General features: G+C 51.3%; 2 protein-coding genes across 4 annotated transcripts; one reads left to right on the forward strand and one right to left on the reverse strand.

Moving 5' to 3' along the window:
* The first annotated feature begins 256 nt into the window (after positions 1-256).
* Positions 257-4084, forward strand: ATP5F1E (ATP synthase F1 subunit epsilon). Of its 2 annotated transcripts, none has more exons than XM_047770750.1 (3): positions 257-411; positions 2187-2313; positions 2824-2842. In XM_047770750.1, exons 1-2 carry the CDS (start codon positions 380-382, stop codon positions 2308-2310), a joined length of 156 nt encoding a protein of 51 aa, XP_047626706.1. In that variant the 5' UTR covers positions 257-379; the 3' UTR covers positions 2311-2313; positions 2824-2842. The 2 variants fall into 2 exon arrangements, with proteins under 2 accessions (XP_047626706.1, XP_047626705.1); XM_047770749.1 differs by lacking the exon at positions 2824-2842 and adding an exon at positions 3928-4084 and having other exon boundaries at positions 258-411.
* A 3893-nt stretch (positions 4085-7977) lies between these two features.
* Positions 7978-13350, reverse strand: TUBB1 (tubulin beta 1 class VI). Of its 2 annotated transcripts, XM_047770752.1 has the most exons (4): positions 13168-13350; positions 9731-9839; positions 9313-9423; positions 7978-9196 (listed from the first exon to the last, which is right to left on the reverse strand). In XM_047770752.1, the coding sequence occupies exons 1-4, from the start codon at positions 13222-13224 to the stop codon at positions 8124-8126; spliced, it is 1350 nt and encodes a 449-aa protein (XP_047626708.1). In that variant the 5' UTR covers positions 13225-13350; the 3' UTR covers positions 7978-8123. The 2 variants fall into 2 exon arrangements, with proteins under 2 accessions (XP_047626708.1, XP_047626707.1); XM_047770751.1 differs by lacking the exon at positions 13168-13350 and having other exon boundaries at positions 9731-10019.
* Between the last annotated feature and the right edge of the window lie 2478 nt (positions 13351-15828).

Here is a 15828-nt window from a genome sequence, read left to right on the forward strand (position 1 = left end):
CATTCCCTCCAGTTCCCTCCGGCTCGGCTCTCGGCACCGCGCCCCGCCGGGGTACTACGGAAGCCCGCGGGGCACACAGGCGGGCCGCCCGCGGAGCCAATAGGCAGCCCGAGCTGGCCGGCCCGCCCGGCGATTGGCACTGCGGCCCGGGCCGCGCGTCCTCATTGGCTCCCGGCGGGGGCGGGTGGGGGGAATTCTGCGACCGGGCCGCACAGGCCGACCGGGGGCGGGGCGGGGCAAGAGGCGGCGGGATTGGCAGGTCCGGAGCCCCGCCCCTTCCGCTTCTCAGACCTGACCTTCCGGCAGCTGGGCCGCGCGCTCTGAGCCGACATTGACGGGTCCTCGCGATTCGACCCGACGCGCCCACTCTAGCGACATCATGGTGGCCTACTGGCGACAGGCTGGACTCAGGTAGGCCCGGGCCTTGGGAGGCGCGGACAGGTGGGGCGCGGGGAGGCCCAGCGCGGCCTGGGGTCGGAGGTCACGCCGAGCGCGGCGGGGGTGGAGGTCGGGCCCGGCGAGTGCGGCCCCAAGATGGCGGCCTCCGGGAGGGGCGGGGGGCTGGAGCCGGGGTGGGGGGGGGGCCAGCGGGGCGGGGCGGGCGCAGAGCCCGTGGGCCGGCACCTGCCCGCACCTGCCGCCGCCATGAACGCCTTCGACCGGTGCCATGCCTTCCCGGAGACGGCACTGCCCACGTCCTGGACTCTGTCCTTACTGGTTGCGCTCAGTTTACGCCGTAGAAGTAACACAGTTACATAGTTTGAGAACCGAGGAGCGGAGAGAGCTCTCTTGGTGTGACTTATGTCACCATACCTGGCCTTTCTTTCCAGCATCAAGGTGAGGCCTTTTACAGTGTCACACACATCTTTTTGGTTGTTATTAGCCCCTGTTGCTCTCACACTTCTTCGTGGGTACAACGGGCGAGAGCCCCCTCCGAGGCGTAAAGAGCACGAGGTGAGCGGCGCCTCCTGGGGAGCTCAGGTGTGGAGCCCATTGGAGGACATGGCTTCTGGCGAAGTGGTGGCACACCTGATTCCTTACCCTGGGCACCCACTTGAGCGTCTCACCTGGCTGAGGCTAACGCACCTTGTTACTCGACCAGATTAAGTAGCACCTTCTAGTGGTGACATTCTGGGAGCATGTGACCCAGGAGTCTCCTGACATTCAAGGTCAAGCCATATTTCCTAGAATTGGAAGGATCTGGTCCCAGTCGCAGGTAGTGTTTATCAGGCACCTACGAGGAGACAAGTGCGGGCATCCCTGCTTTCCACGCTTTGCCTCTCCTCCTTCCTCCCACTAGTGGGGCCAAACTTTATCATCCTTCTGTTCTGTTTTGTTCTGTTGACTTGAATAGGTGAACAAATGAGCCAGTTTTTTGAACAGCCTGAAGGTCACCAATTAGTGAAAGCAGGAATTAGAATTCCTACGTCTGGCCCAGAAAATCAAATCTGAAACATGAGAAAATAGTCAGCGGCACCCTCCTCCCCCCCACCTTCCTGTTTTCAAAAAGTGTAAAAAGTGAGCTGACATCTTTTGGAAAATAAGATGTTGATGGGAGTCCATCTACCAAACAGGAAGCAGGCTGTTAGGTATTTTGCCAGAATTGATGAAGTTCTCTAAGGACTTCTCAGTCTCCTTTAGAAACCGTGATTGGAAGGTGTTTTCGGTGGCAGGCTTCTGAAACGGAATCCAATATCCTCCGGAAAACCTTTAAGTAATTAATCAGAAGTAGAACTGTTTTAAATCAAAACAGGTTTTCTCCCCTCTTAATTATATATACTTTGCCCTGTAAGAATAATAAAAGAAAGGAATTTTAAGTAGAGAAGGGGGGGGCACCCGCTCTTGTCAAAGTAGCCTCTGAACATTTAGGACTCTTTCCTGTGCCAGAGGATTTTTTTAATACCTGTGCATCTTTTATGTTAATATGTATTCAAGAGAGGAAACAGTTCAAAGGAGAAAAGGGAAAAAGCCCCCATTCTAATACTGGTTACGATTTGGATACATTTCCTTCTGGTTTTTTTCTCTGTATAGATTCCTTGTGGCATTCGTCATTTTTTAAATTCACTTCTACAATGATGTGTAAATCAAACCCAAAGTAAGAGCCTAAGAAGAAAAAACACAGTAACCTAGCCAGTTGGGTTGGCTCACTGGTAATTAGCTTTATATTGTCTGTCATTTTCCCTCAGCTACATCCGATACTCCCAGATCTGTGCAAAGGCAGTGAGAGATGCACTGAAGGCAGAATTCAAAGCGAATGCCGAGAAGACTTCTGGCAGCAACGTTAAAATCGTGAAAGTGAAGAAGGAATAATCTGTAAGTGACTGATTTATTTAGAAACAGTTTTTTGAGCACTTCTAAAAATCCAGGTAATTTTAAATTTAAGTTCTGTCCATTTTGGGTCATTCAGAACATTTAGAAGCTAGTTAGTGGGGGGAGTTCGCTTCATGGCTCAGTGGTTAATGAACCCGACTCGGAACCATGAAGATGTGGGTTCGATTCCCTGGCCTCACTCAGTGGGTTAGGGATCCGGCATTGCTGTGGCTCTGGTGTAGGCCGGCCGCTGTAACTCCAGTTAGTGCCCCCCTGGGAACTTCTATATGTCAGGGGTGTGGCCCTAAAAAGCAAAAAAAAAAGAAGTTAGCGGGACAGTCATTTGAAGCATGCAGGTCATAGGATTCCCAGGGCATAATCAAAGAATGTCATTTCAGGCCCCTGACAAGCAGCAGTAATTGCCACATTGATTTTCGGTTCATTTAGCGATGCTTAGGTAGAGAGCCATCTTATTTTAATTAAATCCGTTTCATTTGTCTGCACAAAATCCAGTAATTTGGAGGATAAGCTCCCCACTTTTCTAAGTGCCACTGGAGTCGCATCAGAGTTGAGGAGCGTGAAGAACTGCTGTTCTCTGAGTTCTGTCTCCTCCACGTGTACTAATGTTCTCACGACTTCCTGAACATAAAGGCCACGAGAACAGGCGAGGGTCCTGCTGTTTTGTATCAGGCAGTAAAATCAGCAAGACCCTGCGGAGAAGACTGCTTTCCAAAGATGTTGGCAGTGCAAAGTTAAATTCTGAGCAATAAAAGACAGTTTCGTACAGTTGATAAGTTCATACTTCTGTGCTCCAAACAACTAAAGCGATTTGATCTCTGCACCGATTTCTTGACATTGTTATTTCATAGGTAAGTAAAGCAAATTACCAGAGAGATGGTTTTCAGATTTAATTTTCTTGTTTTGCTTTAAAATAAGCCTCAGACCCACAGTAGCAAGGAAACGTGATACATATTAATCCTTTGGCAGCTTGTGGTTATGAGCAATTTTACTTATTGGAACTGTCTCCCCTAAGCACTTTTCATTTTCATTTTGAATTAGTAAATATTTTATTACAAGTCTGGAGATGCGAGGTTTTGAATTTAGCCCTTTTTCTCGGGCTCTCTGTCTAGTCTCATAATTCTGAGGTTGGGTTGTTTTAACAATGAGCTAACTGAGAAAAATCACTCGGCAGCCTCTGACTGTCGCATGGATGTGCCGAACTCTGCATCGAACTCCCTTGACCTTGCGTCATCCTTGGGGCCGGGAAGTAGTGTCCAGCTCTGGTAAACAGTACACTGACCATTCTCTGTCTGCCTTGTAGTGGACAAAGTCCCCGCCGCCTCAGTGCAAGGGATTTAGCATCTTTTAAAGGCAAAGCATTTCTTTATTGCCCGGGGGAGTGTTTGGTTTTTCTTAGCAGGGAGGGGCCCCTTCGGCTAAGGCCGTGGCTGTCAACCAGCACTTTTCGCAGCTGGGAGCCAGGGTTTCTGACCCCCCCGGGCCCTGAAGCCACAGCTGTGCAGTGCAGTTCCTTATGAGGAAGTCATTTCCCTCTTCAGGTGGGATTCTTAAGAACAGACAAAGGACCAGCAACTGCATTTTCTCTTTTCCTCCTAGACCCTGACTACAGCTTGAAGTGCTGCATGTTCACTGTGAGGAGGTGTGGGCACGTGTCGTGGCAGATTGAAAAGGATCTCACCTCCTGGGGAAATACATACATACCCGTCTTGTGCATAGATTGACAATGCCAATAAAGTGAAGCATGGTCACTCTTGCTGTTGGTTTTTGGTTTCTTTCAGACTTTTTCTTCGTAGGAACTGGCTGCACAACTGCAGGATTATGACCATATGAAGTGGGGTTGTTTTGTTTTGTTTCGTTTTTTGTCTTTTTGCCATTTCTTGGGCCGCTCCCGCGGCATATGGAGGTTCCCAGGCTAGGGGTCTAATCGGAGCTGTAGCCGCCAGCCTACGCCAGAGCCACAGCAACGCGGGATCCAGGCCGCGTCTACGACCTACACCACAGCTCACAGCAACGCCAGATCCTTAACCCACTGAGCAAGGGCAGGGACCAAACCTGCAATCTCATGGTTCCCAGTCGGATTCGTTAACCACTGCGCCACAATGGGAATTCCATGAAGTGGGGGTTTTTTTTAAAGGGGAAACAGAGGGCATTTTGAAAATGTCTCTGAATGGAAAGCTCCATTTTTCATGACATTAAGCGACAGGGTTAGGCTCTGTCACTGAGGCGCTCCAGCCCCTTATCTTTGAGCCACAGAAGTCACATCAGCAGCGGGCAGGGAGTTGTCCACTGGCCTCGGCCCGGGCAGGCAGCGGGAGCTGGGTGGTGCTGCTCGGCTGAAGGAAAATGATTACCCGAAGCCCAGATGAGGAGAAGCAGTCCTAAGTTGTTCTCACTGTTGCTGTGAGGTTAAAACCTGTGGAGAATAACGAATGTTGGGATTCTCTCAGCACGGATGCATTTCATGTTCCATAAGTCGGTCATTTCTCATAGGGAACAAGGCAAAACCGCTCAGTCGCTTGCTTACCAAGTGGATGGCTGAGCAGAGATGAAAATCTAAGGTTCTTTTTTTTTGCTGTTGTTTTAAGGGGTCAAATCAGAGCTAGAGCCACCAGCCCACGCCACAGCAATGCGGGATCCCAGATCCACTGAGCAAGGCCCGGGGTAGAACCCGCATCCTCATGGATACTAGTCGGATTTGTTTCTGCTGCACCGCAATGGGAACTCCGAAAATCTAAGGTTCTTGACCTCAGGTCTCAGGTGTGATAATGACAGCCGCTAGATGGTGATTCACTTACTCCTTAGATAGTCATGGGTGAGGAATTGTCGCAAATGCTGTTTTTCTCTCTTTGAAACTTGGAAGCACTTGGCTGAGTAAAACACCACTGCAAAGTTCACTGCTTGATTCTTAACTGTTTCTGGAGTATGGAGAAAGACATCTGGACAGGAAATTCTGAAACACCGTTTAGCTTCTGCCCCAGGACCAGTTCTCACCTTGGCACGCGAGCTCCACAATAATGTATCAGGGCCACTCAGCGATACCCAGGACAGGCCCAAGATGTCTTTGTCCTCGGCTTCTGGAGGGCACTTTCTGCCCTGGGACACTTGGCCTGTAGGTTTGATCTGTTCTCAGCATAGTGCACTCAGGAGGGGCAGGGGTGCTAGACTGAAGCTGCTTACAGCCTCTTGCAAGGGCCCTGTGCCTCACACCCTGGGCTGGTTTTGAAGTCAAGGCCCTTCAGTAGTCAGTGCTTTGATCCCAAGGTTAAGGCACCAGGAGGCGTCTTTCATTTACAGGGACAGGGCTAAATGAATCACAAGACTGTCAGGCCTTTTTGATAACAGATGCGTAGAGTAACTGATAAGCAAAGGGCTAAATTATTTCCAGCCAAGTTCATTAGAGATAAGTCGTGTCTTAGGGAGGCAGATGGGATCCTCAGAGGTGAGACCTGGGGACAGGCCTTGAGAATAAGGAAAGGATTTGAGTGAAGGACAAATTCACTGCTTGGTAAAGATGCTCTGAGGCTCTTTCTCTGTGATGAAAAGAATCCTAAACTGATACTACAATGTCCTGCCTCACGTCCTCCTGGGTAGCTGACCGGGCCGTTGTGCCCAGATTCCCGGGGGGGGGGGGCGGGACCAAGTCCAGCGGTGGGTATTTATCACGAACCACTGGAGGGATCCTTGAGGGGCTCCGCCTCTCCATTCACACAGTGCTCGTGTGTGTAACTGAAGGAATCGGACAGGTGCTGAGGTTCTGTCCTACTGTCTCAGTCTCCCAGAGACCCCTGTCGCCGTGGCAACCGTGTGGCTAAAGGAACAGGCTCCTTGCAATCAGAGGGGACAGATTTCTTTCTTTCCTTTTTTAATCTCTTTCTACCATACCAAAGAGTAGGATGGTGAGATGCATTTTGAAATATTTTTAACTACTCAAATTAATCAGTCTGGGTGGTTAGGCTCCAAGAAAAGGAATTTATTTGGTCTGAAATGAAGCAATTTGGCCATTTAAAACGGAATTTCTTTGTGCTTTAATGATTACTATTGAGCAAACAAAAATCTCTACAGTAATATAAATCAGCAGGGTTTTTTAAAATTGGATCTATATCCGTTCTTGCCTCTACCGAATTGCCTTTTTAGATCTGAGAAAGTGAAAAAGGGCTCGAAGAAGCATGTGTGTAAACTCTTCCATAACGACAGGTTCTGAGCCTTGTTAGCGTCTAAGGAAGTTAGGAGCTTCCAACAAAGAGTAGTTTAGGTGCAGTTTCTTATTAAGTCTGCTTTTGCTTTTAGTGCTTCTTGAATCGCAAGTAGAAAACTTTTTTTTTTTTTTAATTATGTAAATAGAAGGCAGGTCATGATACCAACAGCAAGACTTCATTTTCTCTTGGTGCAGATTTTAGTTATTTTGTCATAACACATGCGTGAAAAGAGTGATGTTTCTCAAAATGAGCTACCGTCGGCCGTCCACCAGCTACCTCCTTACTGCAGATTACAAAGCAAATCCAAAGGTGAGAACCTGGTTGCCTGCCAGTAAATATTTCTCGCAGCAAGGGTCACTGCATCCTCCCATCCCCAATGGGTCAAATAGTGTAGCTCCATGGTAATTCTAGAAGGCCATTAACACCCTTATGGCGCTGGAAGGGACAGCAGTGCTGCATGTCAGAAACAGGTAAACTGTAATTAAGAAGTTATGGATGATTTGATTACGCTCTTGTGTATCTGGTCCTGGGGTAATGTGAGCAGATTAAAATCATGTTATGGTTAAAGCTATGGCATCATGCAAACATTGATGGCAACTTCTGCAAATTAATTGAACTGTAAAAGTTCCCTAATGAGACAACGTCCTCCGTAACCACGAAGGACACTGCAGCCGCCACAGCTCAATTCCAACATTTGAACGGTTGCCGGGCGTGCGTGTGCCCTTTCCATAGAGCGGAGCGGCTGTAGAGCCTTTTCAGGAGGTGATTTTACTGAATGAAAGTGAAAAGGGCCTTTCCAGATAGCCTTTACCAGGAAAACCAAAGATGAGGATTAATGGATTCCCAGAATCAAGCATTAGTAAGAAACGAAGTATATATAAAACTCTAGCTATGCAGACATAAAGATCAGAGGACTGGCGTTCTTGAGGTTTGCATGTCATTTTGGTTTTTTATTTTCTGCCCAGGCTGTTTTGGGGGGAAGGACTGCCCCTCTTCTTCCCTCCCTTTTCCCCTTTGCAGTTAGTACTCTGAAGTGCACACAAGGCCCCACAACTTACGTTTACCTTGGTAGCTCCCCCACACCAAGCAGGCACCTGGCCTTTTCCAGAGGCCGGCAGGTGTGAGCAGGTGCGATAGGAACAGAACTTGCAGGCCAGGGCTGCCGCGTCCACTCAGCGGCTCACCAGTGCCGCGGAGCGCCTACAGCCTAACCTCAACCCCTGTCCGCGCCGGCGGTCCTGAGGCCCCACGGCGCTGGGCTTACCTTAAGTACCCAATCCAGATCTCTGGACAAAGGGAGTGCTCTGGGAACAATTCACTTGGTTTTTAAAAACAAATGGCGCGACTGTGCATGGACTATCCAGCTCCCCAAGGTTAGCATGTGCCAGCAGAAGGCGAAAGCCGTAAAGCCGTCCTCCGTCCCCCCCACCACCACCCCACCCCACCCCCGCCCCGGTGCATGCCCTGTGTCAAAGCTCCCCCGTGTGTGGTTTGCGGTGCTGTAGTGCCCGGTGGGCTTGGGGCTCCTGCGGGGATCCGCTCATCCTAAGTGACTCCTCGCAGCAGCCCCCCCAACACACACAGCTGCTCTCGCCGTTAATGTCCCAACGGGTCCACCTCGGCCTCCGCCGCCACCTCCTCGTTCTCCTCCAGATCCGCTTTGGCATCCTGAAACTGTTGGTACTCTGACACCAAATCGCGGATGTCACTTTCGGCTTCGACAAATTCGCTTACGTCCATCCCCTCGCCCGTGTACCAGTGCACGAAGGCCTTCCTCTTGAACATGGCCGAGAAGTGCTCAGACACCCTGCCGAACAGCTCCTGGATGGCCGTGCTGTTGCCGATGAAGGTGGCCGCCATGCTCAGCCCCCGGGGCGGGATGTCGCACACGGCCACCTTGAGGTTGTTGGGGATCCACTCCACGAAGCAGCTGCTGTTCCTGGTCTGCACGGTGAGCAGCTGCTCGTCCACTTCCTTGGTGGACATCTGCCCCCGGAAGATGCAGGCCACGGTCAGGTAGCGGCCGCGGCGGGGGTCGCAGGCGGTCATGGTGTTGCGGGCGTCGAACATCTGCTGGGTGAGCTCGGCCACGGTCAGCGCGCGGTACTGCTGGCTGCCCTGGGCGGTGAGCGGCGCGAAGCCGGGCATGAAGAAGTGCAGGCGCGGGAAGGGCACCATGTTCACGGCCAGCTTGCGCAGGTCGGCGTTGAGCTGGCCGGGGAAGCGCAGCGACGTGGTGACGCCGCTCATGGTCAGCGACACCAGGTGGTTGAGGTCGCCGTAGGTGGGCGTGGTCAGCCTCAGGGTGCGGCAGCAGATGTCGTAGAGCGCCTCGTTGTCGATGCAGAAGCAGGCGTCGGCGTTCTGCAGGAGCTGGTGGATGGACAGCACGGCGTTGTAGGGCTCCACCACCGTGTCCGACACCTTGGCCGAGGGCATGACGCTGAAGGAGTTGAGGATGCGGTCCGGGTACTCCTCGCGGATCTTGCCCATGAGCAGCGTGCCCATCCCGGACCCCGTGCCGCCGCCCAGCGAGTGCACCACCTGGAAGCCCTGCAGGCAGTCGCAGCCCTCGGCCTCGCTGCGCACGGCGTCCAGCACGCCCTCCACCAGCTCGGCCCCCTCCGTGTAGTGGCCCTTGGCCCAGTTGTTGCCGGCCCCAGAGTTCCCTGTGGCACAAGGGACTCGATTACCTCCCGTGGGGCAGAGGAGGGGCGGGGCGGGGGCGGGGCCCACCAAGAGGCACGCCCATCTCCTCCTCATGGAACCTTCCAGAAAAACCCACCGTGGACAAAACTGTCGGGCCGGAAGAGGGCTCCCAGTCTGCTGGATCGGATGCTGTCCATGGTCCCAGGTTCCAAGTCCACCAGGACGGCTCGGGGCACGTATTTCTTACCTGAGGAGAGGAAGAGGAAGCAGTCAGTAACCGTGTTTTTCTGAAGGTTGATGTTTCGTCAAGATAGGACTTTGTGACCCCGGTCTGGAAAAAAAAAAAAAAATAGAAAACTACGAGGTGTCTTGGGTAGAAAGCCTTGAAATGGTATCTTTGACCCCAGCAACAGTCATGCACATCTGTAAACTGCTTCACCAGTAACCTTTCCATCCTTGGTGTGTGTGCTGTCTTGCCCATGGCAGAGACTTTGCTCCTGTGGGAGATGGTTCTGCTTTTCACTGAAAAACCAGAAGGGAAGACAGCAGCCTACCGTGGGCTTCGTTGTAATACACGCTGATCCTCTCCAGCTGCACGGAGCAGTCCCCGCGGTAGCTCCCAGCCCCGTCGATCCCGTGCTCCTCGCCAATCACCTCCCAGAACTGAAAGCAGAAGGAGAGGTGGGTGTCCGGAGGGACCCTGTCCACGGCCGCGTGGGTGCCAGGAGTGGAGACAGCTAGGGCCTGCTTCCCTCCGAAAGACGATCTGGGGGGCCCTTTCCTAACTGCCCTCCCCAGGGCACAGTTTAGTCTGCCTCTGCTACCCATGAAGAGGAAGACTGCAGAGCTCCTGGCATGGCTCAGAGGAAACGAATCTGACTAGCATCCACGAGGACGAAGGTTCGATCCCTGGCCTCGCTCAGTGGATTAAGGATCTGGCGTTACTGTGAGCTGTGGTGTAGGTCGCAGACACGGCTTGGATCCCGTGTTGCTGGGGCTGTGGTGTAGGCTGGCGGCTATAGCTCCTGCTCAACCCCTAGCCTGGGAACCTCCATATGCTACGGTGAGGCCCCAAAAAGACAATAAAAAAAAAAAGAAAAAGAAAAAAAAAGATGACGATTGCATTCTATATCTGCCTGAACTACTTCAATAAACTGGCAACACAAAAAATATTAAATTGGATTTGGCTGCTGGTAAATTCAGGCCTTTGTATACGTTAATGCTGTTCTTTTAGAATTTCATATCAGACAGTCTCGCTCTTGAGTTTCACCTTGTACTGCGTCCAGCTAGCCAAGTATGGATCCCATGACATGAAAATAAACTGAATTCTTCTCTGATTTCACAGTAATATCTCATTTCACTTTGCAGGTTTATTCTCGTGCAGTTTTCCGGAAAGCCCATAACTGGGACACCTCCGCGCAGTTTTAAAGGGTGTGCGTTTCTGATGATCAGGTGTGTGCACACAATGCAGAGCTGTTCTCTTGTAACCATTTGAAACACGTTACCCTTCCAACCACATGTACAGTGTCTGTTAATACAGATATGTGCCAAGCTTTTAATATGGAAGCAGTTACTGAAATGGCCCCTTTGCATTACCCTGGAGAAGCACTGTTAAAAGCACAATGAAGGGGTTCCCTGGTGGCCTCGCAGATTAAGGATCTGGCCTTATCATTGCTGTGGCTTGGGTCGCTGCTCTGGCAAGCGTTTGATCCCCAACTGGGGAACTTCTGCAGGCGCAGCCAAAACAAAACAAAACAGAGCATAATGAAAACATACTCATTTACATTAAAATCCCTAATCGTGTTTTCCCAACCACAACTTGTAAACGATGGCTCTGCTCTGGCCATCGTCTTGCTAACAAGACTATTTTATAGTAAATCACCAGCACTGTTCAGGGTGTAAGAGAAGAAATTTAAATTCTATGCCATCGCAAATTAACGTGTCTTAAAAGTTCGTACAGCCCCAAACAGCAAGTCGTTGCTGGGGCTCTAACCCCGAGACGCCACAGTTCTGGAGTAAGAGCTGGCACCCTGTCTAGCCCGCCCTCCCTCAGGAGGTGCTCGGTCCATATTATCTTCTGACCCCGGGGCGGTTGGGGCCCGAGCCTCCCACTGCTCTGTGTGTTGTTTTGAATGGCTCATCACTGTGGCAGAGGGCGGACAACGACTTCTTTTCAAGCGGCAATTTTCTGTGGCCCAGGTTTTAAACACCTGAATTAAAAGACTTGCCTTTTTTGTCAGAGCCGCATTGTTTTACAGTCGCCAAAAGCTGAAAACAATCCGAGTGTCCATTGACAGATGACTGGAGAAGCAAAACGAGTATCCACACTGCAGACTTATTATTCCGCCTTAAAAACAAGGACATTCTGACACAGGCTACAGCAGGGATGGACCTTGAGGAGATCGTGCTACGTGAAAAAGGACGAATGCTGGGAGTTCCCTGGTGGTCTAGTGGTGAGGGTTCAGCATGTTTACCATGGCAGCCAGGGTTCAATCCCTGGTCTGGGAACCGAGATCCCACACCAAGCCACTGCACGCCACAGGCAAAAGTAAATACTAAACAAAAATAAAAGCAAAAATGAACAAGCGAGCGAAAAGGACAAATACTGTTATGTGAAATCACAAGCGCTGTCAGACTCATGGAGACAAGGTGGAATGGTGGTTGCTGGGGGTGGGGAGGGAAATGGGGCGTTGGTAGGTAAGGGGTGCGGAGCTTCGGTCTGGCAAAAAGAGCATTTGGGGGACTATGTGCTCCACAGAGCACATACTCGACCCTCCTGAGCTATACACCTAAACATGGTTATGACGGCGCATTTTATGCTCTGTTTTCCCCGTTTAATTTTTGTACGTTTTACTGTAATTAAGTGTTCAGGGCAATTCATGCTGGTAAAAGTAACTTCAGATATAGCAGCGGGAACAATCAGACATGGTAGAGCTTGATTACAAGTGATCATCTTAACATTAGGATTGGAGACGCTGGGCTCTATCATCTGGGTTTTGGTGTTGGCCAATAGAACGAGATAATTTATAGGAAATTTCAGGGGGCAGGAGAAAAACGCATTTCTATTCCAAAGGGTACATTTCCTTTTTTGTTTTTTCGTTTTTGCCCAAGCCCATGGCATGAGGAAGTTCCCAGGCTGGGGACTGTACCAAGCCACAGCAGTGATAATGCGACAATGCTGGATCCTTAACCTGCTGAGCCACACGAGAACTCCCCAACATATTTCTTTTTTCTTTTTTTTTTTTTTTTTGGTCCTTTTTTTAGGGCCGCACCTGTGGCATATGGGAGTTCCCAGGCTAGGGGTCAAATTGGAGCTACAGCCGCTGGCCTACACCACAGCCACAGCAACGCCAGATCCAGTCTGCATCTGCGACCTACACCGCAGCTCGGTGCAACACCGGATCCTTAACCCACTGAGCGAGGCCAGGGGTCGAAGCTGAATCCTCATGGATACTTGTTGGATTCTTAACCCACTGAGCCACAATGGAAACTCCCTCCAAAGGATATATTTTCATTATTTTTGCTGCTAGACACAAAAAACCTTTTAGATTTACCTCTTAATTTCTGCTGCATTCTAAATAAAACAGTACTTGATCTTTTCTATAACTTTATAACATAAACACAGGAGAGGAGGGAAAGATAGCTGATACAACATAAAAATTTCCCCAAGAAACTTGGAAAAACTGTTTTGAAATAAATTACGGTTTTCAGATATGAAAACATCATTGCTAAGGTGATAGAAAGTAAAAACGATGGACAGGAGTATTACACACCTGTAACTGTCAACAAAATGAACATGAATTAAACTAACCCTTTAAGCCTTCCCCATTCCCTGTGTCTCTTTAACCAAAGGCACTGCTTAAATAAGTCAGGTGCTCGGCGGGCGCTCCGGTCTGCTGGGCTCGTTGGCCCCCGGCTAACGGCGGTATCCTAGTTGGCCAGGCTATGGGCCGTGGAAGGCCAGCCCCAGCCATGGAACAACTGTCCTTACCTTGGATCCGATCTGGTTGCCACACTGGCCGATCTGAATGTGGACGATTTCACGCATCCTTGCTTTGTGTCTGAGTCTAAGATCTTCAGAGAGTGCTCAGCCTCTGCGAGACCCTTCACTGCTGGGAGCCCCACACAACTCTGGTCATCGCTGGGATGGGACCAGGGACCCAGCTACCCTCCCAGTGAAACCCAAGGGTGTGTCCAGCCCGGAGGCCCGGCCCCCGCCCTTCTATCATCCTTGCAGAGGGGGTGGGGGCTTTTCCTCTCCCACGCAGAATAGTGCCGGGTCATTTCCTAGAGTTCAAGGCCAGAGCCTGCCTTTCTGCATGGGCATCAGGGACCTGTTGGTGTGGCGCCTAACTCCCTGGGGTGACCAGAAGCGCCTCCGAGACCTTGCCCTGTCCAAGCCAGCTGTGTTATAGGAAACCCTTCTGTCTAAACATCTTTCTTGACAGATGAGGCCACGGTCTCAGAGCCTGAAGTGACTTCAGGACTGTCAGACAACCAGTAAACCTTCTCCCAACCCTCCCTCAGGAACCCGCCATGGCTCCCTGGTCCTCAGCCGTGCTTCCTAAGCCATCTGAAAGCCACAGGCGGCACTGAGGTGACTTGGGGCCGGGGAGGGGGAGGGGGTGCATAGGCGGACACTTTTTATTCTTATGTTGTATACTGTAATAGCCATAGAGAAAAGTTGACTGCAGTATTTATAATAGTAAGATAAGAAACATCTTTTTGAACTTAGCCAAATTGGACAGGGTGGTTCTCAACTTTGGGAAACCAGAGTCAAGATACCGGCTTGGGGTTCCTGTCGCGGCGCAGCAGAAATGAATCCCACTAGGATCCATGAGGTTGCAGGTTCGATCCCTGGCCTCGCTCAGTGGATTAAGGATCCCACGTGGCTGTGGCTGTGGCATAGGCCGGCAGCTGTAGCTCAGATTAGACCCCTAACCTGGGAACCTCCATATGCCGCAGGTATGGCCTTAAAAAACAAACAAACAAAAAAACCAAAAACCAATTGAACTCGCTGGCTTGCTCCCCAGGCCCCAAACTTCCTTCCCAGTACCACCTCCAGACTTCGGTCCTGAGAGAGCCTGTGTGGTGAGGGTTCTAGAAGCCCCCACCACCATTCCATGCCATCAGGCCCTCGGACCACAGCCGCACACGCGTCGACACCAGCACTCAGGCCTCGCCTCCTGCCAAGGGCAAGCTGCCCGGCTGTCCCGCCTCCCTGGCTCTGCGCTCTGCTTCCCCTTCGTTGCACTCTCGTCACGGGGGCTCGATGTTTGCTGCCGGTCCCTTTGCCAGATGGTGAGGTCCCCCAGAGCCAAGTGGACGTGAAGCCACTTTCCCCCGATGCCCGGCCACACAGGCCTGTGCTCCCAGTAAACAGCTCCCCAAGCCGGCCCAGGCCCATCATCGTCGCCCCGCAGGCCCATCCCGTGCCTTCCTAGAGGCCTGGGGGGGCCACAGTGTGAAGGCAGAGGGCAGGGAGGTTGCTAACAATGGACTTTCCAGGGGGTAACAGCTTCTCTCTCCCAGGACTTGAAGCAGAGAGCAAAGCCCGGATCGAACGCTGGGAGGGAACCCTGGGGTGGAGAACCAGGACTGTTCCGAGGTGCCTGGACCAGGACCACAGCTGCCCACCTTTGTCCGGTGACCTCCCCAGCCACTTGCCCAGCACTAAGAGCTCGGCGTGACCCTGGCCAGGCCCCGGAAGGGGGCCAGGAAAGCTGCTGCAAGGGTCACAACTAGGACAGTTGCGGACATTTTTCTGCAGACTGTAGATCAGATTGATAACGCTGCCTCCAGGTTGTATTTCCTGCACTTGATCATGACCCGGGGCCAGGCCAGCGCAAGCTCTGGTTTTCAGGAGATACTGCAAGGTATTTAAGGTCAGGAGTCACCACGCAACTTTCTCTGAAACAGCTGCGCAGCAAAAACAAAGTGGTCACTGGAGAGAGAGGTCAAGCAAACTTGGGGAAATATTAACAATTGGTGAATCTCTCCAAACTTAGAACAAGATTGGGCCTCTTGCAAAATCAAAGTTTGGAAATTTTTTCCTTCTCAAAGCGGAACAACCATATGATTCACCCCGCTTCTGGTCCAGACTCTGCCGCCCCTCAAGGCAGAGGAGACGGTGTCAGCTCAAGAGGAAGAAATCTGCTCAGCTGAGCATCTTTCACAAATTAAAAACGTACAGGGGAGCTCCCATCGTGGGGCAGCGGTTAACAAACCTGACCAGCATCCATGAGGTCGCAGGTTTGATCCCTGGCCTCACCCACTGGGTTAAGGATCCAGTGTTGCCGTGATCTTCGGCCCAGGTCGCAGAGGCGGTTTGGATCCAAGTTGCCGTGGCTGGGGCATGGGCCCGCAGCTACAGCTCTGATTCGACCCCTCGCCTGGGAACTTCCATATGCCAGGGGTATTGCCCTAAAAAAAAAGAAAAAAGAAAAGAGAAATGTATACAACCTGCTGTACCTACCAAACGGGGGCATCCACCCAAAGTTCTCCGCTAACCTGTACGGGAGTGGCTATGTGTTCCTGCCTGTATAATGGAGTCGCTCTGCGGTACAGCAGCAGTTAACACAACATTGTCAATCAGCTCTACTAAAATCAAATTTATTTTTATTTTTTGGCCGAATCCATAGCATATGGAAAT

This window comes from Phacochoerus africanus, chromosome 3 (assembly GCF_016906955.1).
Source record: "Phacochoerus africanus isolate WHEZ1 chromosome 3, ROS_Pafr_v1, whole genome shotgun sequence".
In the NCBI taxonomy this organism is placed as follows: Eukaryota; Metazoa; Chordata; class Mammalia; order Artiodactyla; family Suidae; genus Phacochoerus; species Phacochoerus africanus.

Excerpts from the sequence above, each read along its gene's own strand:
- TUBB1 (XM_047770751.1), bottom strand. The coding sequence starts at position 10,004 with ATGGGTAGCAGAGGCAGACTAAACTGTGCCCTGGGGAGGGCAGTTAGG. Across the intron at positions 9,424-9,730 it reads GTATTACAACGAAGCCCACG|GTAAGAAATACGTGCCCCGA; the intron begins GTAGGCTGCTGT and ends TCCTCTCCTCAG. Across the intron at positions 9,197-9,312 it reads GCCCGACAGTTTTGTCCACG|GGAACTCTGGGGCCGGCAAC; the intron begins GTGGGTTTTTCT and ends CTTGTGCCACAG.
- ATP5F1E (XM_047770750.1), top strand. The coding sequence starts at position 380 with ATGGTGGCCTACTGGCGACAGGCTGGACTCAG. Across the intron at positions 412-2,186 it reads TGGCGACAGGCTGGACTCAG|CTACATCCGATACTCCCAGA; the intron begins GTAGGCCCGGGC and ends ATTTTCCCTCAG.